We start from the raw sequence: 27,595 nt of genomic DNA on the forward strand, positions 1-27,595 counted from the left end.
CCTTCTTGTGAGCTAAAGAACTTCAAGAGGAAATAAGGGAGAAAAAAAGGTTTTTGTGGCTAGAGAATCAGCTGGTTGTGTGCCCTGTAAATGGTGGTTCTGTTGTTTTCCAATGGCAGCCTTGGGAATGTAGTTGTTACACGCAAAAAAAAAAATCGTATTGTAATTTGATTAAAATCTATGAAGGTAGGTATTATTTATGTGGTGTTAATTGTCTTGATTGTAAAAGTTAGTATCAACAGAAATTAGGTGTTTTAGTCCACCTGAAAATGCAAACCCATCACGGGACATAGGAGAGAGAAATACCTGGGAGTTTGAATAGGAGAGTCCTCTGTCAGAACTACTTTTTTTCCCTTAACTTCACAAATATCAGACTATCTAGGATATATATACATATATCCACATAGGGCATGGGGTAGGAGTCAGTCTGTTTGGTTCTGCTGTCGGAGTAGCCTATGATTTTCCTCTCTAAATTGGGTAGGAAATTATTTCCTATGTTACATTGTAATCCTTAGAGTGGCTACATTTATTCAATTATGAAATAGAAATATTGTATTTTTTCAGGAGCAATGGTGAGACTCTAGTTGTCCCTGTGATGAAATAGATCGGACGATGTTATTCTGTTAGTTTCTTGTCAATAGTTTCGAGTCAGTTTCCTCGTTCCCTGTCTGTTTCAGAGTAGGAAAAAAAAATCTATTCACCCCTGTATGTGTGCTGTGCTGTGGGTGGCAGAGGATCTGCTTCAGGCCTGGCAATCAATGTACCATGCTTTGTCTGTTAATTAGAAAGGAAATAAGGCTATGTTGCAGTGCTTTGGATTGCTTCAAGCTCAAATTAGTCTTTAACTACTTTACTCATCTTTAACATAGATTTCATCACAAGCGTGCCTCTATAAAATACTATGTTCTGAAACGTAATGGGCAGACTTTTTTTAAAGCAGGATTTCTCGGTTCTATATTTGGCTGTTGATCTGACGATTGATCTGATGGCATAAAGACCTGTAAAATAGGGGAGGGATAGTTATCTCCCTGGATTAGCACGGATTAATTCATTAATGTTTGTAACAGGTTTTCAAATCCCTAGGTGCTCTAGAAATGCAAAGCTTTGCCGACACGTCTCCTATTTTTAAATCCTCTTGACTCCGATGTGGTTAATGGAAGGAGATCCAAAGTGCTTGGGCCAAAAAAGTACTTGCAGCGCTTGAGCCGAGCAGTCGTCTCCGTTTTAGTGACCGCAGAGGTTCTTGCGAGGCCCAGCGTTGCGTTCAGCCGCCTTAGAAGCGTCTCCAGGAGCTGAAGGCGGCCTTGACAACGGCGTTGGGAACGCCGCTGGAAGCGCGCAGGGCTGCGGGCGCCCTGCTTCGAGTTGCACGGCCCCGAGCTGAAGGCGCCCCCCGAGCACCTTGGGGGGGTCCGGGCTCCCCGGCGGGCAGCAGGGGGCGCGGTGCGGGCGGCTCCGCTCCCGGCCGCCCCTTCCGCCGCGGCGGGGCCGGGCCAGGCGGGGGCGCTGCGGCGGGCTCCGGGCGAGCGCGGGGCGGAGCGGGGCGCGCCCGCGGCCCCGCCGGGGATCGGGGAGCGGCGGAGGCGCGGAGCGGGGCCGCGGCCATGGCCGAGCAGCGGCGCCGCCGCCCCCAGCAGTAGCGCGGAGGGCAGCGGGCTGCGGGCGGGCGGCGCCGGGCCGAGCCTTCCTTCCCCCCCCTTCCCCGCACCTCTCCGCCCCATGGAGGGGCCGTACTCGCTGGGGGTGAGCGTGTTCTCCGACCAGGGCGGCAGGAAATACATGGAGGACGTGACCCAGATCGTGGTGGAGCCCGAGCCGCCGGCCGGGGGCCCCCCCGGCGAGAGCGGGCGGCGGAGCGGGGCCGGCCCGCGGGCGACCGAGGAGGGGACGCTGCCCCCCGGCCGGCCCCCGAGCCGCTCCGTGGCCTTCTTCGCCGTGTGCGACGGGCACGGCGGCCGGGAGGCGGCCCAGTTCGCCTGGGAGAACCTCTGGGGCTTCATCAAGAAGCAGAAGGGCTTCGGCTCCGCCGAGCCGGCCGCCGTGTGCGCCGCCCTGCGCAAGGGTTTCATCGCCTGCCACCGGGCCATGTGGAAAAAGCTGCGTAAGTTCCAGGCGCCCTCCAGCCGCCGCCGTGCCCCGTCCCCTCCCGCAGGCGGCGGTCCCGGCCCGCCGCCCCCCCCCCCCCGCAGCCCCTCCGCGGGGCCCAGCGGCTAGAGCGGAGGGGCCGGGGACCCCCCTCCCTCCGTCCCCTTCCCTTCCAGCAGGCGCCGCCGCTGCCTTTCCCCGGGTTCTTTCTTCTCCCGGGCGTGGGACGGCCTGCCCCGAGCCCCCTCCAGCCCCGCGGGGCGCTGGGCACCAAGCGGGCTGGGACCCGCGGCGGTGAAGCGAGCGGTTTGGAAAACCGAGGGAAACTGGAGAGCAGAGGGAGAGGAAGAGAGAGAATCGGGGGCTGAGGATAAACTGCAGGGCAATTGTGCCGTGTAGCTAAAGATTGTAGAGCTGTAGTTTGTTCTGAAGGTATTGCAAGTTGGATGTCCCTGGTACCTTTATCGGAGGAGGTTCTGTATCGTTGTCTTGGGGAATTGTTAGGGAAACCCCCCCCTTAAGTTTCCCTCGACCAGAGTATCATGAGAAGTTACTTTAGTAGCCAAAAATGTTTGATTCCCTCTCTCTTGATCCCAACTGTTTCTGTTGAGTTCTGATGGAACGATGAGAAATGTGGCTGGTTCATACAGGGCTATAGTTTGCTCGCTTTACTGTTTGAGCATCAGGGAATATGCAGGGTACCTGCCAAAACAGAAAACACACTCAGTATCCCGAAGGTTATACGTAGTTTCAGTTACTTAAGTGCAGCACGACAATTGGGGTCCTAAACAGGTAAGGCGAAGGAGAGAGCCAAGACGGGTGTCAGTAATCATTCTTGTCCTCTTCCTTCTCCCTGAGATCTGGTGATACTGCAGAATCGAGTTTCCTGAAAGGGTAAAGGTTATGGTTTAGGGTCTGGTCGTTTTTATGTGTGTGTTAATGTACAACGTAAGTAGATATATGTGTGTGTGATGTAATATGTATTCTTTCAAGCATGTGAAAGCACTAGAAAGAGAAAATATATAAATAGCAAGCATATAAAAACAGGCAGGCAGGAGGGGAGTGCAGTAAAATCGGATCAAAAACGTAGACAAAGAATACTGACAGTTGGGCCTGGGAGGCAAACATAAAAAGCAAGAATTGCATTTACAGCACAGCGGGGTTTCGGTGGAGTGGTTTGGGGCTGGGGAGGAGGGAGGTGCGAGAGTATTATATTGTCAAAACGGTTTCGTTTTTTTTTCCTTGAATATCGAAATAGAGAAGTTGCGCAAGTGTCAGATGCTTGACAAGATGTGAGAGGAGGAATGGCAAGGTCAGGGCACGCTGATATTGGGCAGAAAGGAAAGGGTGTGAATTTTAGAAGCGCCAGAACTTGACCATAACCTTGATGCTGAGGAACGAGTGGTGAATGGGCACACGGCCTCCTGGGCTGCAGACTTGCACGATAAGGAGAAGGATGTGTGAACACAGGGAGAGGTGGTGTGGGGAGAAAGATAAGGAAGGAGTTCAGTTGTCTGGTTGTAGTATCCTTCATCTGTTCTTTGTCACTGTAACTATGTGCAGCTACAAAATGGAGAGAGGTGAAGTGACAGAATGCAGGAAATACTACTTTAATACAATGTGTTTAGTAAGTAATACTTTGGTTGTGGAACTAATTTAAGCTGTTGTTAAAACCGGCGTAGCTCTGGCTGTATTTAGTGGCAGTTCTAGGTAGGGTATATGGGAAACTTTTCTTCTGTGTAACATGTTTGGTCTTGCTGATTTCTTCTGTGTGTGTCTAATAGCTAGAGTGTAATGGGATAAAACAATTACTAATCTGGTTTATAACTTCTCATGCTGTGTTACGAAATCCCAGTGCAAATTTTGCTTGTAATAATTTTTCCACATCACCTTATGCAGACTGGATCTTTAACTCTGTATTGGCGAGACTGGGTATTTTAGCATCGTGAAATGGGAGCAGGAGGCTGGTTTGGATTTTTGGTGTGAAACATGGGGAGTCTTCATTGCTCTCAGTTGGTGGCATTGGAAGGGAAGCTTGTACTCAGCTGCTCTTGGAAGCAGTGGGTCACCCCAGCAGCCATCTCCTGTGATTAACATGAAATGTATTGGTGATGAGTACAGCAGAAAAAATGAAACAGAAAAACACCCTTTTGTCATTGCTGGTGATTTGTGAGGTTAATTATGTTAATAAAATTCACAATTCTCTGTGTGTTAGAACTCCCAAAGTAAAAATTGTATTTGAAGCCTGTATCTACAACTGGCAGTGGTGGGAAAGGTTTCTGCAAGAAGCAGGCTCTGCAGGTCCTAGATTTTGATAGGACTTTGTTGGGGATTGCATTGTGTTGTTCCTTTTGTAACTCATCATTTGCCTAGTCAAAAGCTTGTTTGTAAGTGTTAAATTTATCTTGATACTATTTAAGCAATTTTTTAGTTAAAAAAAATACAAGTTACTAGTACTACTAGTTAAAACTTAGGAAGTTATATGCTCCTGCATTGCTTATAATTCTTCCATTAAATTTAATTTGAAGAATATTTTCATTTCTTCTGTAACGAATAGAATTTTTGTAATTTTCCATATGAAGTCATAATGTCAGTGTTATTCTTAGCAATGTTTGAGTTTATGGATGTGTCCTTATCTGAAAAGGAGCTAGACTACTTGAGGCAATGCAGATTTTCAGGATAATGTACATTTTTTTTAGTCTACAGCTGCATTAAAAGTTCATATAGCATTTACTTTTTGAAAGTTATCAAGATTTTTAGAATCAAACCAAATTGAAATGAGGTATTGTGGTTTGAAGTGTTTTAAAACGCTGCATGGATTTGTCTCTTGAAACCATCTAATGTTGTAAGGAACAAACTAGACTATAAATTTGATAGCTTCATATAGCTTAAGCACTTAACATGCATTCTTTTCTTTTTTTTCTATTTTTTCTTGGAAGAGTGGGAGGTGCATCTGTTAAACTGGAATATGTGATATTTTGTGGGCATGTATTGTGAGTCTGTAACAGTCGGGCGATGTTGTTAGTGCCCTGCTAGACGCAGATGTGGGTTTACCTCCTACTTGCCATTAGCATCAGCTGGTTCGCTTTGTGCACTGCACTGTTTCATAAGCAAAGTGTTTTTCAGTTCTAAACCCCCCTGGCTGTAGAGGAGTTGTGTCCATTCTGGGATGCAGTCATGTTTCTAGTATGTAGGTTAATAATTACATGACATTAAATACAGAACTGGGGATGTGGGCCCCACAAAGAAACTTTTCCTAACTTAGAAATCCCAGCATGCTAGCTAGATACATTTGTCCCTTCCTAAAGGTGTGGAAGTGGTATGAAATTCATGGACATTTCAGGTATAATATTGAAGTGTGAATTTTGTTTTGAGAGCTTTGTAGTGTCAGGATTTCTTTTAATTTGTTAACTTGGTGTGGCATTAAAAGTTGGTAACAGTCTGCTCTGAACTTACCAAAGTAAAGTTCTAAACTCGAAAGTGGATGGCTTTTCATCTGGTTGCTTTGAAGGGGTGTGTGCTAAGAAAATCTGTGTTTTTGTTAGGGCTGGTGTGGCCAGGTAGGGAAAAATAAGTGGTGTGTGTATATTTGAATAAAAAGGCAACTGAAGCTGAAGTTTCTACCACTGGAGGAGTTTAATGCTCATAACAGTGCATTACTGTATATTCTGTTAATTATTTAGAGGAGAAGATGCCTTTTGATCGTAAGTGGATCACTTGGACTACTGGGGTATCTCACAAAAGAAATGTAGGGCTTTCTGTTTGCTTGTTTAAGTTAAAACTATTTTGTCTTGCATCTAAATACTAGAAAAAAAGAACAAAGTAACAAGAATAGGCATTGAAAATAGCATTTGAATTTTGCTGGGTCGTGGTAGTAGGCAGGAAAAATTTAGCAAGGAAGAAACTTTCTTGATAGCAACCTGCTTTTTTTTTAAGGGCTTTTATATAGTTTGCACTAAAGTTTTTTTTGACAAATTATTAAATTGAAGGAAAAGATGTAACCTAGTCAAATTTCCTAAGGCAAAACGATTTATACTTACTGCCCTAGGTAGCAGGTGACGATTTCAATTCGCTGGCTGACGTGCCAGCTATAACACCAGTTGGAATTAACTGGGTGAAGGGTGGTGTTTTTCAAGTAGAGGGAAAATTGTTGCAGAAAGATGTCCTATTGCTTAATTTATAAGATCGATTAAAAACGTAGTCCTGATGTGTGGAGGAGTTGAGTAAGTGACTTTGATTGTAGTACTTGAGCTCGGAAAAGAACTCAGGAGTTTTGACGCTTCTGTTCATTTATGATGAGACAATCTCTAAAGAAAGAAGTGTGCTGTGCTATGTGTAATACTCATTTCTAACCAAGAGCAAGACATAAACTGTGAACTGCCTTGATGATGGGCAGATGTAATTTCTAGTTCTATCGGAGCCTAAAAACTGAAGCTGCTCTACCATTCTTTTTCTCATAAGTGGGCGATTTCACTTTGTGCTCTTCATTTCCCATAAAGACTGATTTGACTCTCTAATATATTTTATTGCTATTGAGGGGTTGTTACACTGACAGAAACTCATTAGTTGCAGCTTGTTTTCTGTTAAGTGCATGGTTGAAGTCGTCATTACCACTTGGCTTCCTCCCTTGTTTGCTTTCCATTTGGAATGTGTTAAATTTAATATCCACAGTTAAAATTGCCAGACAAAGTACTTCCAATAAGCTGATTGAATGTTTGTGCTCTTGAAATAATGCTACTCTTAGGGAGAAAGTGTATTTTAGTATTTAGAACACATAGCTAGAAGCTTCTGTCAGGACTTAAATGTTTAAATGATGCTGGATATCTTGGTAGCTAACAATGAGGAAAGGCAGCTTTTATCAGCAGGCCGTCTATATTATACACGTCCGTCCCCTTCAGCACATCATCCCTGTTTTCTCTTTCTTGCCCTGGGCATCTGAACATTGTTCAGTGGCACTGGAATGTAATAAGTTTCTAATCTTTTGCTTCTGTTTTACATGTCTGCAGCTTAAAATATTTTCACAGGGAGGAAGGCCTAATTGATTTTCTTTTTTTGTGTGTTGTTATGCTGTAGGGAAAAAACCAAAACAGTGCTTTGGCTATCTGGCCTGAGTATTTCCTGCAAACAGAATGCATCACAGTGGAATTCTTGTATTGTACTGTGTAAGCACGGATTGCAAAGCACAGAAGATAAAATGTGACAAGGAGAAGAGTTCCCCTTCTTAGTTTGTCTGAAGACATGAGTGGGTGCAGTGAAGAAGAAACATGAGGTTGCTGTTGACAGTTGAAGTCAACTGATAACTGAGAACTTGAAGTCTGCTATCTGAGGGTACTGAAGTAGGGAGGAGGACTGGTATGCCTAATCTCTCTTAATTAGGATGTTGTCCCAGTCATTTAGTGGCGTTTTGGAAGAACAACTGGTGCATGTAGACACGGAAATAGACAAGAAAAGGCATGAAAGAGAAATTTTGATTGTAGGTAAATTGTGAAAGTAGTGTAATAAGAAATTAGTTTTAAGGGCAAACGATTTGAGAAAGGAGGAGTTTAACCTAACCATACACAGCTCATACTAATAAAGGTATTTTATTGTTCTGAATTCAAGGAGTATCTTCTCTGTGAAAGCTTTGATGTTGGATAGCATACTGAAGTAATCTTCATTATTCAGTCTTTTAAAAGGAAACACGAATAAAACAGTTGAGGTTCAACTTAAAATATAAAATAACATTTTTCTTTCCTTTTGAGAGAATCAGGAGTGTCCAGACAACTTGATGTCCAGGCAAAATGACCTGATTTATGTCCCTACCTCTTCAGGCAGGGAAATGAACAGTAGATCCTAACAAAAAGCTCAATTGATCTGGTCAGCACTCAAGTAACACTTCCCACATACTCTTATTCTTATAGCAATGCTTGGAAAAATTAAACCTGAGGAGACAGTTTTTGGAATCCGATCTCTGTGCTTTCATATTGGCTTTGTTTCAATTTAAGCTGTAGCTGGGGGAGTGATGTTGTGAAAGTAGGGGGGGACCTCTGGGCACCGGTTTGCCTGGCCGTGCCGTAGTTGTGTGCACACCCTGTTGTAACATTATGCAAACCTCTGTGACGCAGCCTTGATCTTCAAAATGTTACTGGTTCTGCAGAATTGAAAACAAAGGTATTTTTTTTTTTTTCTCACTGCAGCAGAGTGGCCGAAGACCATGACAGGTCTCCCAAGCACATCAGGAACTACTGCCAGCGTGGTAATTATCCGTGGGTCGAAGATGTACGTTGCGCATGTTGGTGATTCAGGAGTGGTGCTGGGAGTCCAGGATGACCCCAAAGATGACTTTGTGAGAGCTGTGGAGGTGACACAGGACCACAAGCCTGAACTTCCCAAAGAAAGGGAGAGAATTGAAGGCCTTGGGGGCAGGTAACTGTCTGTGCTTTTCACTTCAGGTTTGATCTGAGCGCTATCCACGTCTTTCTCTCTCAACTGGGCTTAAGCTTGCTTGTTTTAAGGGGTGGCGAGCAAGTTGGTTAGTCTCACAGCCTGTTTATATTCCTTCACTCTCTATGCTCTGTTTTTATTGTTGTTTTTTTTTATTCCTAGCTTGTTAGGGAGTAACTTGGTGTTCCGGTGTTACACTGTTGTGCTTTTTGCTAAATTTCCTGGTGGATTCCGCTGTGGCTGAGATGGTTACAGTTCTAAGTGTTCATTGAAAACTTTGAAAGCTGAGGTTTGATCTATTTTCATTAAATTCTATGGAATTTTTTTGGGGGGAAAAAAAAAATCTTCATTGTTCCTGAGGTGATACAGACAGACAACTGTTCAGTAGGCTCTTCAAAGCTTCTGTTTAAGGAACATGAAAGATACTAATTTGCAACAAGATACTGAGTTTGCTGTGTTTAAATATATGCTTAAAATGTGACGTTTTAACATATATCTTAATGTTAGTACTTTTTTCACTGTCAGGAGCTGGCAGATGTTTGTTAGAACATCTCCAAGTTGTGGTTGATGCATGTTCCCTGTGACTGAGGGTGAAAGCAGGCAGCCTCGTCAGATGGCACTAATGTTTTGAGACAAACCTCAGGGCTCGGATTTGGCATAGCTTCACAGGAGCTCTCTGTTCTTTCGTTCTACAGTACTGCACCAGATGGATGGGCACAGTTTCCTTCTCTTAGCAGTTCAGAGGCAGAGATCACTGAAGGTTTTCCTGTTGACATCATTCATACGAGAACCCTGTCAGCTCATTAACTTCCAGATATTTGTATTTCTAGCAGGTGGAAGCTGGTCAGTTAGCAGTGTTTGGGATGGTAGCTTTTCAGAAAGCAAAACTGCAAGCTACACTGAATTAGCCTAAATTTGTTAATGTATGGGTTTCCAAATCGTGTATCTCAGTGATTGAAAGTCTCCAAAGCTTTGAAGAAACATTCCCTAGAACTTTGTATCAGTGGAAATGGTTTAAAAAAAAAAAGTATATATATTTTAAAATTACTCTCTACAAATGCTCCTTCCGTGTTTTCCAGGGTGGGTGATAAAGCTGTACAGGCTGTTGTGAGGCAAACGGTAGGAGTGAGGTGAAACTTCAGTTACGCTTATTAACGTCCTCTCTGTTAAGAGAGTGAATTGGGAAAAGTTAACGTGAGAGCATGATTGGACTGTTCATTGAAAGTAGTATATTCCCAGTAACAGTCTCTGAGTATGGAATGAAGTCTTTTAGATAAAGACTTAGCTTTGTGTGGTCATTAGCGGTACAAATGGATGAGATAGATTTTAGGATGTGGTGTTTGCTGCACTGTGCATGCGAAAGGATGGAGCTAAACATGCCCTTGTTGTTAAGGCCTTTGAAGTCTCAGGAAGTGCATCTTGAATAGCTTCAGTATGAGGAATCTTGAGGCTGTTCCAGAGCGCCTCAGCTTCTAATTACCATTGGCTGTTCCTTGGATAAAAGCTAGCTTTTAAGTGTCTAGTTCTTGACTTGATTGGGCCCAAGCTTTGCTAGTTCCTTGCTCCGTTATCTCTTCTTTCTTGGTACCTCGTGCTCTCCCTCCTTCTTTCTTTCTGCCCCGTAATAGTTGGTTCACTTGCACAGTAGCTTCTCTTTTGACCCTTCTAAAGCCATCTGTGAGAACTAAAACCATTGTGCTCGGTGCCTTAGAGCAGGTGTTACCATTTAAAGGCAGAGCTGTTTCTTCCTGTGTCGTTTTCGGCAGATAACTGTGAACAATCCCTTGTTTATTTCTCCCTCATGTTGGTGCACCAGTAAGGAAATTCCTACAGAAGGCTGCTCATTTCTTTTTTCCCAACTGTACTGTGCTGTACTTTACTGCCAAACTTGGGCAGATGGTGAACACTGAGGGAAGAACTACATGATATTTCCACCCAAGTGAGTTGATGTTGATGGTCTTCATCTGAGAAAAGCAAATTGTGTTTTGCTTTTTTGCTGACAGATTAAAAAGATATTTTTACATCTGGTTGTTGCAACTAGCCAGAATTTCTTCAAGTCTTCATTCCTCTACTTTTTTCTTTTCCTCTCCCTTCATCTCTCACTTTTCCCTTTGGCTTAATATGGAATGAGACTGTACAAGTGATACCAGGTGTTTTGAAATACTTAATTGTGTGGCAGACCTCACTGAGGGTGCCGTCATTATTGACTCCACATTTACAGACTTAACTGTTCTAATGTCATTGAAACTATTTTTCATGCTTTCGTTTCCATTCCTTTTTATAACCCCTGCCGCTTTCTGATGCTTTTAGTGTGATCAACAAGTCTGGCGTGAATCGCGTCGTTTGGAAGAGGCCTCGGCTGACTCACAATGGCCCCGTGCGCCGCAGCACTGTCATTGACCAGATTCCGTTCCTAGCAGTTGCCAGAGCGCTTGGTAAGTGATGCCTTTGTTTGGGAAGTGAGACACCACTACACGCAGGCCACCAGAACTGAATGACGCCCTGTTTTGCCAAAACACTTGGTTAAAAGGAATTCAGTTGCTTGCCTGGTTTATAAGGCCTTCTGAAAGTAAAGGCCTTATAAAAGCTTTTAAATATATTGTGGATTTCATTTTTCAAATAGAGCTGTAGAAGGTGTCACTGGTGAATAAAGACCTAGTTGTACAACATGCAGGATTTTCAGTGTCACTCTTACAAGGATGATACTTTCTGTTGCACATGGAAACGTACAAAGCAGTTTGTGCCTCCGAGATGTAGAGCACGCTGTGTTGCTGAAATGGGAGGACAGTCATTCTTGACTAAGTGGTGGTAAGATTAAGTTTTGCTGCATAGGATATGTATCACTTTGGTCTTCATTTTCACGGTGAATCTGTTTTCTTTCAAGACAATGTAGAATTAACAAAAGGATAGAAGTCAGCCTTTGTCTGTGTTATCTGTAATTTGCCTTTGCAAAAGTAGTGGTAATGGGAAACTTTTTTTTTGAGGAACACTTTATTCAGAGGACAGAAAGGCATATTACAATACCGAGCAAACTTGTTATGAATGCTTTTTTGGGAAGTACTTCATAACTTGAAGTTTGTCCCCTCTTGCCCATATGTGTTAGTGTTTTCTAGTCAGTTGTTTTCCTTAAGTTTCACTGCAGAATTCCAATCTTCTGTTCATTTTCTTTCCTTCCAACTTCCCTCTGCCCCAGTGAGGAGTTCTCTATCCAGATACACCCAGTATAGGTTAGGTTTTGTGGAAATGTACCACGTTTTTACCTGTGAAAACCGTCCTGTGACTTAATTTCTTCTTGGCAAGCACGGCAGTTATGTGATAGTGTTGTCAGTGTTCCTAGATCAGTTGGCAGTGTGTCACGGGGACAGCCTGTTCCTGGGACTGTCTTCTTGCGATAAGTGCATAACATTACTGCATCTTATTTCAGAGGCAGTGATACAAGTTTTGCATGGATTTGTCTAGCGTCAAGCATTTTGCAGCGATAATTAACATTGTAAAAGATAGCTATGTGTCAAGGAGGAGGCCACAGGTGGCTGAAGTTATCTTTCCATAAAATTAAAAATTTAAGTTTAGTGACTTTTTTCTGCATATCTTAAAAATCTCATTGTGTGTCATATTTAGCTGCTTATTTTATGGTTAGTAAAACTGACTTGAGAGTTTGAGTAAGTTCATTGGAGTTAACAGATGACTAGCAAAGATTGTCATCACCAAGCAACATATCCTTCTTTTCCCCTTTTCTGCAAAGTATCTGTGTTCGTCATAGGTTACGTTTTGATAAGTCTTTCATTCCTACAATTTTGATTTTTTTTTGTCTAAATAGCTCCATGACTTTTGATCTGATTGCTTGCAGCAAGTTGAACAAAAGGATTTGGCTGGGTTCTGTGTGCAGATGGGAATTCAAGGAATGATGCATCTGTTAGCCCCCTTTTGCATTCTTTCCAGTTATGTGGATGAAGAGGATTACTGTGGAGTTTTAGGCCCAAGAAATGGGAACACTTCTTCACAATTCTTGGTGTCAGTAGTTAAATTTGAACGCTTAAAAGGGGGCATTGGCAACTTGCAATCGTGTAGGAGAAAGGGGTTTACAATGTGGCGGTGTTTTGGTGTTTGCCTGCTCAAGGAGTCTCTGTAAGCCTTTTCACGTCCCCTTCTGAGGAGGTATGACAAACCTCCTGCAAAAAAGAACGCAGCTGCTTTGCTCTGTGGGACCCAGATGGTGCACAGACGCTCACAGTTTGGAAACAGGATTTAACTTCTTTCTGAGGCCAGCATGCCCCTTCCACTGCTTACAAAAGACCTACCACAACTAAAACCATTTGCATTCAAGCTATGGAAGCCTGCTCGACCTCTTGGCTGGCTCCCAGATTGCTACCCTGCTTGGCACAGCACTGCTACTCTGGAGCCTCTCCAAGCGGAGCAGTAACCATCAGTGCTGGCATACAGTGGTTACCAGTACTCTAGTCAAGCCCGCTAAGATCTTGCACAGTGATTCTGTTTTGCTAAGTCCAAATTTGGTGGCTGTTCTCGATAGAAATCCCATACTGCAAAATACAGGCCCCCCACTTACTATTTGGGTGAGAATTTTTAGTAGGACAGCAGGAGTCTCTTGACACTGCCCCACACTTCTGAGACAAATGGATACTTGTGAATTTACTGTCTTTAAAGCGGGCAGGTATCTGATTAAACATCTATGTTCTGTTTTCTTTTCTCGTAGAATACTTTACAGTACGTTGATGTAGTCTCATCCCTCCAGTTGTTAAGTTTAGTGCTCATTGTCAGGAATACAGCAGAAGTTTTAGGAATAGCAGGAATAAAACACTGGGGAAAAACAAGTTGGTCAAGTATTTGGACAGCCGAAAGGACACTGGCATGTTAGAAGTCTTTTTAGCCAGCTTAATTCTGTTGACATTCCCTTTACTATTTTGATTTGTTTAGTGTCTTTCTGCCCTAAAATAAGCATTTGTGGTATGTACTTCTTACTGCTGCTGCTTCTCGTGGCACCAGTAACTGCGATTAAGTGATGTTTTATTTATTTATAGTCCCATAACAAATCAGAAGTGTTTAGGTTTTGTACTGTCTTTGTAAAGTACCTGTATGCTGCTTTTACTGTATACAAGTCTTGTGTCTTCTAATGAAATATCTTAAATTGTAGCACAGTGTTCTGCATTCCGAGCACAGCTATTTCTGCTAACCTTTTCTGTGAAATAAAAATGTATTTATAGCAGTTTCCCTTGTAATAGATACTTAATCCCTCACAGTCTCCGAGAATTGTTCACCTCTGGAGTTGCTACCCATTCTGAGCAGAAGAGTGTTTTGTTTCCTTCGAGTGCAATTCTTTGTGTAAGTTTTCTGGCATCCAGAGTTCCATGGTAACTGACCATTTTATTTGCCTGTCCCTATAACAGGTGTGAGGCAACTCAAAATACTTGAATACCCTTGTGTAAGGCAAGGATATGAGTGCAAGTGGCTGGATACCATACAGCCTGAATGCTCAGGGGCAGCAAGCTTACATGTAACTTGCTTGTGTGATTTGAACAGCGTGTGCCTTGCATCGTGCATTAGTTACTGTCTCTCTGCCGTAGATTTACAAGTTGGATTTTTCCATGTGGCACCCAGGAAGGCATTGTGGATGGACTCCAGTGAGCGTGCTTACAGGTGCATCTGGTAGGGAAAGAACTGAGAGAGGAAATAACTCTGAATGTGTAGCATAGTAGCCAGATTCGTGCTAGCAGAAAGGTTACATTTTTAGCACATGCTGGCTGTCTAAATATATTAATGTAGACCTTTGGTTTCTGGGACAAAATGCAGGATGATAAATACAAGGCTGTGACTGTACGAGACGATATGTCTTATGTTCCCATCTACAGAACCCTTTGTGGAAAAATGAAATGAAGAATTTTGATCTTTGGAAACCAGTTTTGAAGTGAAGTCTGGCCTAGCATCAGTAATACTTTCAAAGAGGGTATACAGAAGTATATGGCAGTAGAGCAAGTATACAAAAGTAGAATGGCATTGTAGCTGTTGTGTAATCTTTTTTTCCTTTGAGTGATGAAACCAGAGTCAAGAACCTGATAGCTGAACCATGCATTCACATGGCCACATGAAATTTCTTTTCCCAGGTTCTTATGTAGATATCTAACAGGCCCATTCCCATATTTTTGGTGGAGTGGCTTCCACAATACAGGATTAGTGTTTGTATGAAAAAAAATCAATTTCCTGCTGACCCCTAAAAGCAGCTATTTACCAGAACAGTGAACTCTGAATGTATAGTTGCTATAGGAATGTTAGCTCTGACAGTGATATGGAAGCTGTCTTCCAGAGCACCCTACTGGATGCCAGAATTGTTTTGTAAAGCTCTCTGAGCATGCATACCATGAAACCCTAGGGAGGAGGGAGTGGTTGACCTCAAACGATCTATGTAGATTGTTGTATAAGGGTTTAATTTTTGGTGTGTGTGTGTACACAAGCGCACGCATTTTAAATCTGAATGGGCAGAGTTGCTAGACAGTATGTGCTTCTTGGGTTGTCTTTCCTGCTTGTGTGTAGGCCACACCATGAAGATTAATTGTAATGGATTATGTAAGCCAGTAAGTTATATTTAAACACTGCACGGCATTTTACAGACTTTACTGATACTGCTTTGTATATATGTATGCAGTGTATTTGGGTTTCTAGACTTGATCTGGATATGTCTTACTGCAGCTTCTACAGTTTTCTCCACCCCCAAGACAAGATATATATGTATGCCTGTACAAAATGCAGAGTGTGTACTTAACTGTGCAGATCTCTGTTAGCTATACAGATCACGTGAAGGCACACGTGGATCTGTTTAGCTCAAAAGAGAAAGTTTGGGGCTTTTTTCCTGCTTTTGGCTGGCTGTAGCTCTGTTTGCCTCTTTAGCTCTTTTTTCTTTTACAGTAGAAAAGCAGTAACGAATGTTTGTCCTGAAGGTGGTACTTCATCCAGGTTTGGTCACCAAAGTGTTCTTAGGTTTTATCCTTTGTCTTTAGCTAACAAATGCTGTATACGATTGGGTGTCTTTTAGAGCTTGCAACGCCACCTTAGTGTTGAAGGATTTAATTGAATGCCAGAAGTCATGAGTAGCTTTCTGCATGTCATTTTAGTTTCTCATCTTTGCTTTTGCATCCTAGTTCTCAGCCTTTTCTCTTGCGCTTACTTAATCAGTATGCTCTGGCACAGCCCTGGACTCAAACTCCTTTCTACTCTTGCTTGTTTTGCTAACATGCACGCAGGGATGAGTAGTCTTGGTGAGACTGTCTTATGGGCAATTTTTAAATCACCATTTGTTTTAACAGCAATTGAAAGAATTGCATTTGAAATATGGGCCTCTCGTCTGTGCTTTCATTTTTGACATAGTGTTGCGGGTAGAATTCTTGCAGCAGGTTTGACTTAAAGAATATGTAAATGAAGCTCCTAAAGGAAGGGTGAAGATTTTTAAAGCCCTGAATACTTCTGGGTAGCTTTTCTGCTTGCTTCTACCTTCAATTTTGTCCCTGTTCCTCAGACTGAACTTTTTAATCATTGTTAGGTTCTGTGACAGGGATGTTATATTGCATTTGTCATTACACTGCTGTGAAGATGCCCTCTTGTGGCTATAGGATCAGGTTGTCATGTTTTGGTGAAAATGTTCCCCTCCCCAACTCAGCCTGAATGGCCCTAAGTGGTTACTGTCTGTATTCATGTTGAGACTTGCCTAGCTTCCTAGCAGTATTGCCTCATCAGGAGTGGAAAAAAGTTCTGTAAGTCTTTGCTTTGTACTAAGACCTTTTAGACACATTTCGATTTTAAAAGATTTGGAATTAATCAAATTAGTCACTTTTTGACTGTGACTTAAAGTAAACTTTTATTTCCCCTATTAAAATTAAAAGATATATTTGTATTCAAAACAGCATTCTCCTGAAACATAAATGAACAATTGGATTTATGACTTTAGGACATATTTTTGCTATGAGAAGGCTTTGGACTTAATCCAATTCAGTCTACTTATATGATGGGTTGTTTTGTTTATAACCAGTTACTTTCCTGGCATCAGCTGAGTTGCAAGTGTTTTTTCACTGTATTTCAAAAGGTAATAGTAAGCAGATAAGGTAGACTACATATTTTCATATTTTTATAGATAGCTGTATTAGTTTTCTGCTCCTTTATCATACGACTTCAAGTATCTATTTTTCGTTTGCAAGATGCAATGCAATTTTTGTGTAGATCTTCATGTATTAATCTGGTTCTAGTCATGACCAAGAAACAGGTGTGATTTTTCTGGAAGATTAGAAGGAACTATTTTAATCCCCCCCCCCTTTTTTTTTTGTTTGGAAAAGGAACATGCAAACTTTCCAGCAAAAGAAATATTCCTGGCTATAAGTTTTTTAGATAAAAAGGCTGTTAAGTTTTGTAAATGTGTGGGTTTCAGTTAAGAACAAAAATAGCGTAGCTCAAAGTGAAGTCTGAGAACCTGGCATTCCAGTTCTGTAATACTAGCCTTTGGCATGTCACATCATCTTGCTATCTCGGCTTTCCAGTCTGGTAGAGTCACTTGTCTGTCTGCTTGCTTTGGGACAGAATTAAAGATTTTAGTGTTTTGAAATGTCTAGTGAAAAATACGTTCTGCCTTGTGGTTTACCTTCTTCTCCCTCATTTCCTCCCAGAATTGTAAAAGAGAGGGTCCCATGTAAAGTGACTTCATTCTAGGTTTGCCACATACCTCTCAGCCACTGTGGATGCTGTGTTCTCCAGCTGGCCGGAGGAAGAGACACAGCTGACATTTAGTATTCCATCTATACAGCAGCTCTAAAAAGCATTTACTTAGTATGTGGTGCTCTGCCCTTTATTTATGAAAAAGAAAGAAGAGGAAAAAAGTGCCTTGCCCTAGTAACATGGCTTGGCCTTTGCTAGCTTGGAGTTAGAGAGTAATTCTTACAAACCCTTCGTGTGAAGTACTCTTTATGCAGCACTCTTCTACCTAGGATCATTTGCCTGCCTGATTAGTTTGTAATCGTGCAGCTTGTATACATCAGTTATTGTGTTATTTCCTAGATGGTTTTGGACCTCGGTAAGTGATGAGTACAGCTGAATTTAAAACTCACCGAGATGTGGTTCTCACTGCACGTGTACAGCAAACATAGAAAGCCACTTCAACAGAGGTGATGCCACAGGAAATTGTTTGAAAGAATGCATATCATGTTTTTTTCAAAAATGCATGTTTAATACATTTAGAAGCTTGAACTAGTCTAGCTCCTATTCTCTTTCCTTTCATGAAAAATTTCTTTCCTCCTGTGGTATCTGCTAGACCCATTTTTCTCTCTGTTCCCCCCACACCCGTCTCCATTTGCGAGCAATGACAGCACTGCAGATACCTGGCATAGTTACAGATTCGCATGTGGATTTGGCCAAGGATGGTTACTACTGTATAACCAGGTAGTGTGGCAGCTGCTCTAATGCATTGATGACATGCTAGCTATTTGTTCCTGTGTCAGGCCTCCACCCCTGTTTGTAGTTACACCGTGACCTTCAAAGGGGCAGCTCTTCGCAGAGGAGAGATGCTGTTGAGGTTGGAAGGCTTTCAGAGGCATCTAGGAAGGTTGAGCCCCTGGTTAGGAGTTTGGCCTTTGATTTGTGAGGTGCGGGTTCCTTTTGTCTTCCTAAAAACTATGCCCTTCAGCAAGTTTCTTGTTGGTGGAGTCCGTTATAACCAGTGTGATATTCTGGGTTATCACTGTGAGGAGCCTTCTGCCTCTTGGAGGAAGGCTCTCTGAAATCACTGTGACTTTAACTTGGCTGTTTCTCAGGGAGAGCAGCAGATGGTTATGATGACATGTATGTGGATGAACCAAAACTAAATAGCATCAGATTATTTTTGTATTACAGCAAAGTATTTTTAATCAAAAAATGATTCAGCTGAAAACATTGAGTTTTCATAAATGGGCATACTAGCAAATAAAAGCAAAAGCAAATTCCCATGTTGGGAACTGATTCTGAGATCTGGTTGTCGTAAGATTCCAAGGCTCTTGTTTGTTTTACCTGTTGTTTCAGTGACAGGCACAATGTGAAGAACTCTGTGTATGAAGACTTTTTTGGCAATTAATGTACAATAATTGCTGCACTGGAGCTCAGCTTTTCTGTTACAGTATTTATTTTTATCTTGTTGCCAGCTGGCTGGCTTTGTTGCAAGTCTGTGGAGGGAGAATGTACCTCTATACGAGCAGGCTCAGCTTTTAATTAGTATTTATTAGAAGCATGTGTTTGTCTACGGCTGATGCAATGGAGGTGAATTGGCGCTTTAATAAGGATGGACCATCCGTGCTTGCTGCCGTGAAGTGGCATAATTGAGTTGAAGTATTCCTGATTCTGGAGAAGTCTTTTCAGCTGGTTGATAGCTTAAGGCAAAGCTAATGGAAAGAAATAGGAAGACAAAAAGCTTATGTATTATCTTTAAAAGGGTGGTGAAGGATGTAGAAGGCAGCTATGAACATGTTATCTGAAGCAAGCGAAAAGCAAAGGGGAAAAAAAAAACTAAGCCTTACTTTTTAAATTGGAGTTCTTTGACATTTTTATTAATTTCTACTTCTAAAGCCATGTGTTCTGTACAGAAAAATATAGCCAGTGCTTGCAAATAATGTCATTTCTTGTTGCTTATCATTACAGGAAGCTATTTATGAACTATTTAGTGGAAATTTTAGTACTATATAGTATGTTACCAAAACCAGAAAACATAGAAAAACCCCCATTGCAGCATTAATTGTGTAAAAAGGAAGACAAAGTGTTAGTGCAACAGAATACCATTCTTGATTTAGAAGTCCAACATTAGAAAGACGTATTTTTTGTGTGTGTCTGATAAATAAGATTGAAATAAGTTAATATGGAAAATAAATTTTTTCTGCTGGAGTGGTTTTTCCTTGAGGATGGCTTGGAGGAAGCACTTGAACCAGCTGATGTTTTGATTGAAATGTGACTTAAGTTTTACATTCAGTTCAGGTCATCTTCACTGGTGAGGTGACCCCAAACTCATTCACACAGCAAGGAAGATTTAAAAATAGAAAGGTTCACTGCATGAGGCCTTCCAGGGGAGAGGCTTTAGCTCTCATTTTCTGCTTTCCTGCTGGAACCCAGGTGCTACTTGTGCTCCTGTGGCTTCTTTCCAAGTCCACGATTTGGCACATGGTGTTCAGCTGGAAAGGCACTCTGAGCGCTGCATGGCTTTGAGAGTGATGATAATGCTATGGAAGGAGGAGAAATGAGAGGAAAAAAGTTAATAAGGGAAAGGTTTCAATCTCCTCCTTTGCTGTCTTTGTTCCTTCTTCATGGCACCCGCATGGACAAATACACGTACAGCAAGACGTGTGCTTCTGTATTGGTTGGATGGCTGTGGAGAATTTCAGGTTGAGGGAATAAAAAGAGCAAGTTTTCTAGTTGTTTTTTTCTTTTTCTTTCTCCGAGCATTTCTTTCTAGGGTGTGCGGAGCAGCACATCATTGTCATTCAGGCTAAAGTCTCATGCTGCATGATCTCCCAGCCTAATTTTACAAACTGTATTGTGATTCTCTATACAAGCAGTGAAGAGTTTGTCCAGCTGTAAAGCTTTAAACAGTGCCCATAACTGGAAAGGCTGACTTTTGCAAGCTTGGTTTGGGTTCGACAAAGCCTTAAAATAAGGCTTTGCTTCTGTTTCAGGATAGTTCTAGTTGTTCAAATAAGTTTTAGTTTGGATATTGAGGTTCCACTGATTTTTAGGTATTAATCTGTTATTTCCTTCTTTTTCTGAAAATCTTAGTTTTTGAGAGTAAAGGCCTCTTGTAAATAAAGGCCTCTTGTATATATAGGTTGGTTTGAATGCATTTTTACTTAAATAGCTACATATTAATAAATGTGATCAGAAAGTGACAGCAGCAGAACAGTAATCGCTTTGTAATTACATTGCATTACTGTCGGTGACTTGAGACTGGTGGTAATTGTTTTCATGGGAACCATTTTCAGTAGTTTCCAAGAATAATATCGCTTGTAATATAACAATTCTGAAACATTTCCTCCTTTGCTAGGTGATCTGTGGAGCTACGACTTCTACAGTGGTGAATTCGTTGTGTCGCCTGAACCTGACACTAGTGTGCACACAATTGACCCCCAGAAGCACAAATACATTATCCTTGGCAGTGATGGATTGTGGAACATGATCCCGCCTCAAGATGCTATCTCCATGTGCCAGGATCATGAAGAGAAAAAATACTTCATGGTGAGCACAGTTGGTATCAGTCATTGGGGAAATTTAACGCTGCTTTCCTCTTAAAAATTGCTGAGTCTGGTATGTGTGCAATGTACCGAACAGCATTGTTGTTCAGGCATATTCAATAGCTTTGCCATAACGTAGGGGTTGTTACAGCGCAGCTGATATTGTGCTTGCATGTACTGTCAAATACAATTCATGTTAATAATGTTCTTTAATTGCCATTTTGGGGAAATTTGACTACCAGGAAGGGGTCTGTGATTAAGAAGATAGAAAATCCTTCCTGTAAGGAAGTTATACAAAATATTGTCTGAAACCAAAATTTATTTCATATTAAAACGCATGTTACAATGCAGACAATTGTCAATTGTTTTTTGTGATTTTTTTGGAAAAAAGTCTGAATTACACTCTTACCGGGTTTATTATACAAAACAGTTGAGACAATTTAATCAGCGGAGCATCTAAGCATCGGTTAGTAAATAGTCTGTAAGCCCCTTGAAAGAGTTCTGGAAAGATTGCAGGATGTGTTATGGCCAGCCTATTTATAGAATTCATTTGCATCGGTTGTAAAGTTTAAAGCACTTAGTGTGTGTATATGGATTCTACCATAAACTGACTTTAAAGCTTCAATTAGTATTTCCTCATGTTTCTGGATCAAGCTACTTTAGCACATGACATAAGAGTAGATTATCTCAGCTTCTGCCACATAAACTGTCTTCAATTTATAAAGTAAAGTGGACTTAATCGCTTTCTCTGTCTTTCTTCTAACATAAAGGGAGAGCACCGACAGTCTTGTGCCAAAATGCTGGTGAACAGAGCCCTGGGCCGGTGGAGGCAGCGCATGCTTCGTGCAGATAACACCAGTGCCATCGTAATCTGCATCTCACCATTGCAGGATAGCAAAAGCAACTTGGAAAACGAAGAATTGTATCTCAACTTGGCAGAGAGTCCCTGCTATAGCAGCCCTGATATGAATGTCATGACACCCTCCCGCTGCTGTACCCCACCTGTCAAGGTAACGCTTTTTTTTCAGTGTTTTATATGTTCCACATTGAACTTACTGGCCTCTCAACTTAAACCACCATTTAGTGTTTTTTTTAACTTCAGTGGACTAGGCTGTGTGTATGGCTAAATAAAATATTTCAGTTGTAGGACAGTAACTTGACAACAATTACCTGGCCATATCCTCGGTACTTCTTGTAAGTCAGCGTGCAATGCTTTAGAGAAAAAACTTTTAATAACATTTCTTAAAAGATTTTGGAGCGCCAAAGAGAGTATTAAAGTAGGAGTGTCTCAGAATTGCTGAATTTCAGGATACAGTGTTTTTGTAATTCTTAAAATCCTAATAACTTAGTAGTAGTTCTTGATTTGTATGTCCTCTTCAACATAAATAATTTATGCATGTAATTCACACAATTTTAAATACAGTATTTCGTAAAAATCTGAGTTCTTCTACAAAATCGGAAGTAGACTATTGAAAAAGGGGTCAGAGGTTCAAAATCCTCAACCAACCTCGACAGCTGGTAAATTGCAGACTGCCTCTGGAGGTGTTCATAACTATGTAGATTGTTTTCTAAGGTAAAGATGGATTAACAGATTCAGATACACATAGTAGAGAATGATTTCTGCTCGGATTGGGAGATTGTACTATGGTCATCTAGTTGGTTTAACGTTCTTTGTTAGAGGAAAAGATGTAATACAAGATCTTTATTGGGATTAGAAGCTTTACCCATTAATATAAAGCAGAGCTGTTTGGAAGCTTTTTTTTTCCCCTCTAAAAACTAGAGTGGAGTTATGAGTGGATATTTGCTTCAGTAATTACCAGCTGCTCCTGATTTAAGTAACTGTCCTTTGATGTTTTGAAGCATCTTTGGATAACTGTCCTTCAGGCAAAGTAAAAAAAAAAGGGGGGGGGGGGGGGCAAAAATAAGAAGGGCAGTCCTTAACTGCGAAGTTCCCTTCGCAGAGACAAGCTGCTAGTAAAATGGCAGGCTCAACCTTTCTCTCTCCTTCTGTTCCATCCAGTGTAGCAAGAGCTCAAAATTGTGTGAAAATTTTTTTGAATTGTAAATACTCCTGAACTTCCAAGTTGTAGTACTTGTTTTGTGCTCTAGCTATTACCAGTACTTATTGAGTAAGCCTTGAGCTATGTTGATTGCAAAATAACCAGGAAGTAGCATTTCTTAATAAAGACGTAGTGAAGATACCTTCTGAAGATTCCCCCTCCCTGTATAAGTAAATTCAGGGAGCTGTGATGTGTGCACCTATTTGAATTGCAGCAGGTGGTCATAAGTAGTGGAGAGATTAAAACTCTAGACAACTAATATTTTTGGTGTTTTCCTTGTAGACAAGGTTTTAGTTTACTTTTTTTTACTTAATGTACAAAACCCAAAAGAAAACTTTGGCTACAGGTATGCGTTGGTATCATGTATAAATTCGTTCTTTGTTTTTCTCCTCTTGGCCTTTGTATGGTGTTGCCAATTAAAAAACAAAGAATCCTATTTTCTCCCTATATTTTTATTAAAAGTATTAATGTAATATGAGTTTCTGCTTGAAAGGCAATATACAACTGTCCTCTCAGAGTACCTGTAAGTATGGGAGGAAAAATATAAGGAGGAAGTTGAGGAGAAAAAAGACAGAAAAAGGGCCCTGTACTGTCTGAATAATGAAACGTTTTGGGGGGGCTGGGGGACAAATGCCTCCAGGAAGATCAGAATAAGTAAAATGTCTGGGCAGTGGTGTCCCCATGTATGCTTTTGTGCAAAAAAAAAAAAAAAGAGCCTTGTGCAGTTATCTGTAAGTATATTCAGTTAAGTATATCACTGAGTAATATCAGGTTTTTTGTAGTATGAAGAACCTTACCAGTTAGATAAGAAACCACAATGGAAGGAAAGATGTATTTTCAAAAACTCTGGTTTCTGTAATGGCTGGACTGTCAACCTCATAGGAGGGAAAAGCTCTTCTTTTTGTGCAATCAATCCTGTTATTGATTGCAGAAAATAAATTAGAAGAATTGATGAGAATATCCATTAGCAAAATAGTATTTAAATACATTGATACATAAAACCGCAGGTAAATAGCTGATCTAAATTAGATAAGTAATTAAAAAAAATCCTACTGAAGTTTTCCAAAATCGCTGCAAAGAAATGAGAGGTGATTTGTCAGATCAGTCTGAACTCCTAGAAGTCATTGTGGCATGATTATGGGCAAGAGTGGATAGGTCAGGAAAAACAAGAGGTAGCAATGAAATGAAGTTGTATCTTTTGTCAGAGAATGGGGGGGAAAAAGCATTGGATATCCTTGATTCGTAACAACTGCTACCTTCCAAAAACAATTAATTTTTGGAGATAGAGTAAATCAAAGTTTCTCAATTAAATAGATGTATTTCTTAATTACATATCCTTCTGGCATCAATTACTAATACCAAATTAATTCTATTGTTCCTGAGGCCAGTGACAGAATTTGATTGACTAGATTGAGAAATTAAGTTGGTGATTCATGTTTTATTTCTCGTTTTGTTACATCAGTCTTCAGCAGACTTCCTGCAGTCCATCCTCTGACTTCATTTGGCTTCCCAAAGCCTTACCCGATCTCAGCTATTCATCTTAAGCAAAAGATCTTGGCAATAAGAGCCACAGTGTTAAGTGCCTTGCACAATATGAAACATAAAACCTAAGTATTGGCTAGAGACACAATGTCAGAAATGAAATTGAGCAGATTAAATAATGTTGCCAGGGCTGTTCTGAATGCGTCATCTTAGCTTTCTTATGAAATGAGTTGAATAACCATCCGTAAAGGTCTTCTCTCTTGTGTTGCTAAATGGAGAAGGAAGAAAAAAAAAACCTAAATGGCTTTATTAATCTACACATGTGGAACAACAGAGGAGTTAGAGGAAGTGGAAAATGAAATCTAGATGCTAGAAACAATTCTGATAATCTTTTCTTTTGGAGTGTATTTTATCAAACCTTACTATTATATTTTTCAAAAGTGCTGAGCAGTCATGGATTTCTTTTTGAAGGTGAACTGAAGTTACTCTGTAGCTTAAAGCATTTAGATCTTGCTCAGATGGTGTATTTACTTGGTCTAATTTGTGTGCACTTTTGAGTTTTCAGCGCACTAATTTCTTAAGACTGTCATTGCCATTTGCCTTATGTTTATGGTATGTAATGTGGCCTTGAAATTTACTTCTGAAGGACTTGCTGAGTAGCTAGGGATTTCTCCACAATTAAATCTTTAATAAGGTTATAATTCATATCTTCAGGGCACTGCATAAATACTAATTTTCATAATCCCCCTGTGGATAGGGAAAGTAAGTATTGTCCCCGTTTTCCTGTTGGTAAAACTGAGATTGAGGCAAAAGCACTTATCGAAGGCTGCAGAAGGGATGAATAGCTGAAGGTAGGATTAGCAAGTCCCTGGTTCTCAGGACATCACACTAAGCAGCCTCTCTTCAGAGTACCCAATAACTGTGCTTCATACAGAGTGGCTGGGTGTAGTGTGGTGAATGGAATTAGTTCCTTTCCAAGTTGTAGAGCGTACAGCTAGGCAATAAAACGCGTTACTTAGCTGTGAGGAATTGGAAACAGCAAATAGTAATTCTATTTTTAGAATGTTTGTCCAATTAACTTTTGCTCCACCTTCTGTATATGATCAGGACACCTAGGGTATGAAGAGTGTGCCCTTCTCGCTGATAATCTAGTTGTTCCCTAACTGAGAGTTCTAAATGTGGCAGGTCAGAGTTCTGCTGTTTGCCTTAATAGTGCTTGGCCATCTGAGGTATAAAATCTTCAGAGGCAGTATGGGTGCACACATCACAGAATGAGGGAACTCGTGTCTGCATTTTGGAACATGCTACCGATGAAAATCCCAGGACAAACTGCAGGCACTGCGTTCTACATGGCTTCCTAAATTAACAAAGATATATGTTTATTCCTTACATAAGTTGCTTTATAGCAGCAAGAAGGAAGATGCACAGGATGGAGGTGTCTGAACAGCCCTCTGAATTAAAAGATTGTCTGCCATTATGAGATGCTTGTGAATTGAATGATGGAAATAAAAGCATTTAGAAAGTTGGTGCACACAAAGTACCAAGCTCAGATCCACAGTATGCATCTGTTTCTGCCTCTCCATCCCTGCCTCTCAACGTGGGGGGGAAATGATCCTGTTCTAGAGTGGAGTTTTTCTGTCTCTGATAAGATTTAGAAATGTTTTGTCATGCAGTCTCCGCCCTCAAAGGATAATAGGAGTAAAGTGATTTTATTTATGCCTAAGTATTTTTTCTTTCCTTTCAGCTTTTAGAAGATGATCCGTGGCCACGACTGAATGCTTCTGAGCCTGTTCCTTCCCTTGTGCATAGCAACATGATCTCAGAGAAATACGTAGAGCTGCCAAATGAGATTGCCAAAAGCAATTCACCTTCATCAGGAGCAACCCTGAAAGATTCAGGCCCGCAGGAAGAGAAATGCGGCAAAGCATTGGCTTTGAGGATACATGAATCCTACAGTAATGGCTTGTCAGTAGGTCTCTCCCCTTCCAACTCCACAAATTCAGGCACGGACCAAAAAGGCTTCAAGGTGTCTCCTAGTGGCCAAACAAAAGCCCAAGATGCAGAGAGGACACCCACAGCAAACTTTAAAAGGACATTAGAAGAATCCAACTCTGGCCCAGCTATGAAGAAGCCGAGACGTGGCCTGAGTAGAAACATTACTGTCCAACCAGAAGGCATGTCCACAACGCCACAGCGCAAAAACTCAAACAAGCTGACCATGCGGCGCAGCCTGCGGGGCCAGAAGAAGCTCGGCAATTCACTCTTCCATCCACCCAGGAAAGCAGCCTGTGTTTGCTGAAGGGCATTTGTGTAAGGAAGCGTATTTTGTCCTGATTAGAATTTTAAAGTTGGTGCAGAAGTTTGAAACTCTTCCCGTTTATCCTTTTTTAAAGTAGAAACTTTTTTTGGTATCGAACAGCTTTATCCCAGCCTTGTACTTGCTTGTATTATAACTGTGAATTTTGTAGATGTGTAGGGTATAAGTCACTGTAAAATGTGTGTAAATTTGTTTTCCCTTCATATAAATGTAGTCTCTTTTCTTCCTTGTATAATTGTTACAGCGGGGCTAAACCTTGTTTAAAAGAAAGTCTTTTTTGTTAATTTACTAAGGTCTTGAATTTGTATACGCTTCTTGTGATGAGAATTTCACAACTTTTTCACTAAAGTAAATTATTAAACAGAATGGAAGATATGTATTTTCGTAGTACTATATGTTCCACCTAAAGTATGTCTTTTAGAGAATACACTAGGTCTATATTTTGTTTTTAAATTTTAGATTTCTCTACTCAGAAATGTATGTGGAAGCAGAGATGTTGAGTCTTGCTTTACGGGGCTCAATGTCAACATCTTTGTTAATTAAAATACTATGCAGTATCTTATCTAGTTGCATTTTTGTAACATTAATAGGCAAAGTATTTAGCAAAAAAAACAACCTGTGTTTTAAAAATTCCAACTCCCAAAAGCATCCTATAAAGCCATTCCCCATCCCTGTTACAAACAGTGGCATTTCTATCCAGGCATAAATGTATGTCCTACGGAAGCACGAATTTTCTGCTATTCCAATACTGATGGTGCTGCTAATATCTTTCAACAGAAGTTCTTAAGTTATTTTATGACAATTTCATTGAGTACTTGGATCCATGTGTATGTTCACTTAAATAAAACGTGGAAATTTGATGGGGTGCCTTTTTCTTTTTTATAATTTCAAGCTTAAGTACACTCATTTTGTATTTATTAAAGTCTAATACTATCTCCTTCACTTTCACTGTGGCTGTTTAATGAAACGGGACATCCTGCATAGCTGTACTAGGG

The 27,595-nt window shown here is 41.0% G+C and overlaps 1 protein-coding gene across 2 annotated transcripts; it reads left to right on the top strand.

Annotated features, from left to right (window-relative positions):
- The first annotated feature begins 1,534 nt into the window (after window positions 1–1,534).
- PPM1D (protein phosphatase, Mg2+/Mn2+ dependent 1D) lies at window positions 1,535–27,460 on the top strand. Of its 2 annotated transcripts, XM_083806837.1 has the most exons (7): window positions 1,572–1,931; window positions 2,037–2,101; window positions 8,262–8,490; window positions 10,819–10,943; window positions 20,555–20,745; window positions 21,512–21,751; window positions 26,028–27,460. In XM_083806837.1, exons 1-7 carry the CDS (start codon window positions 1,720–1,722, stop codon window positions 26,580–26,582), a joined length of 1,617 nt encoding a protein of 538 aa, XP_083662963.1. In that variant the 5' UTR covers window positions 1,572–1,719; the 3' UTR covers window positions 26,583–27,460. The 2 variants fall into 2 exon arrangements, with proteins under 2 accessions (XP_083662964.1, XP_083662963.1); XM_083806838.1 differs by having other exon boundaries at window positions 1,535–2,101.
- The last annotated feature ends 135 nt before the right edge of the window (window positions 27,461–27,595 follow it).

Source organism: Anser anser, assembly GCF_964211835.1.
Source record: "Anser anser genome assembly, chromosome: 20".
In the NCBI taxonomy this organism is placed as follows: domain Eukaryota; kingdom Metazoa; phylum Chordata; class Aves; order Anseriformes; family Anatidae; genus Anser; species Anser anser.

Bases quoted from the DNA above. Each gene is read 5' to 3' on its own strand.
- PPM1D (XM_083806838.1), top strand. From the start codon at position 1,720: ATGGAGGGGCCGTACTCGCTGGGGGTGAGCGTGTTCTCCGACCAGGGC. The intron at 2,102-8,261 runs GTAAGTTCCAGG...TTCTCACTGCAG, and splicing joins GGCCATGTGGAAAAAGCTGC to CAGAGTGGCCGAAGACCATG. The intron at 8,491-10,818 runs GTAACTGTCTGT...TGATGCTTTTAG, and splicing joins ATTGAAGGCCTTGGGGGCAG to TGTGATCAACAAGTCTGGCG.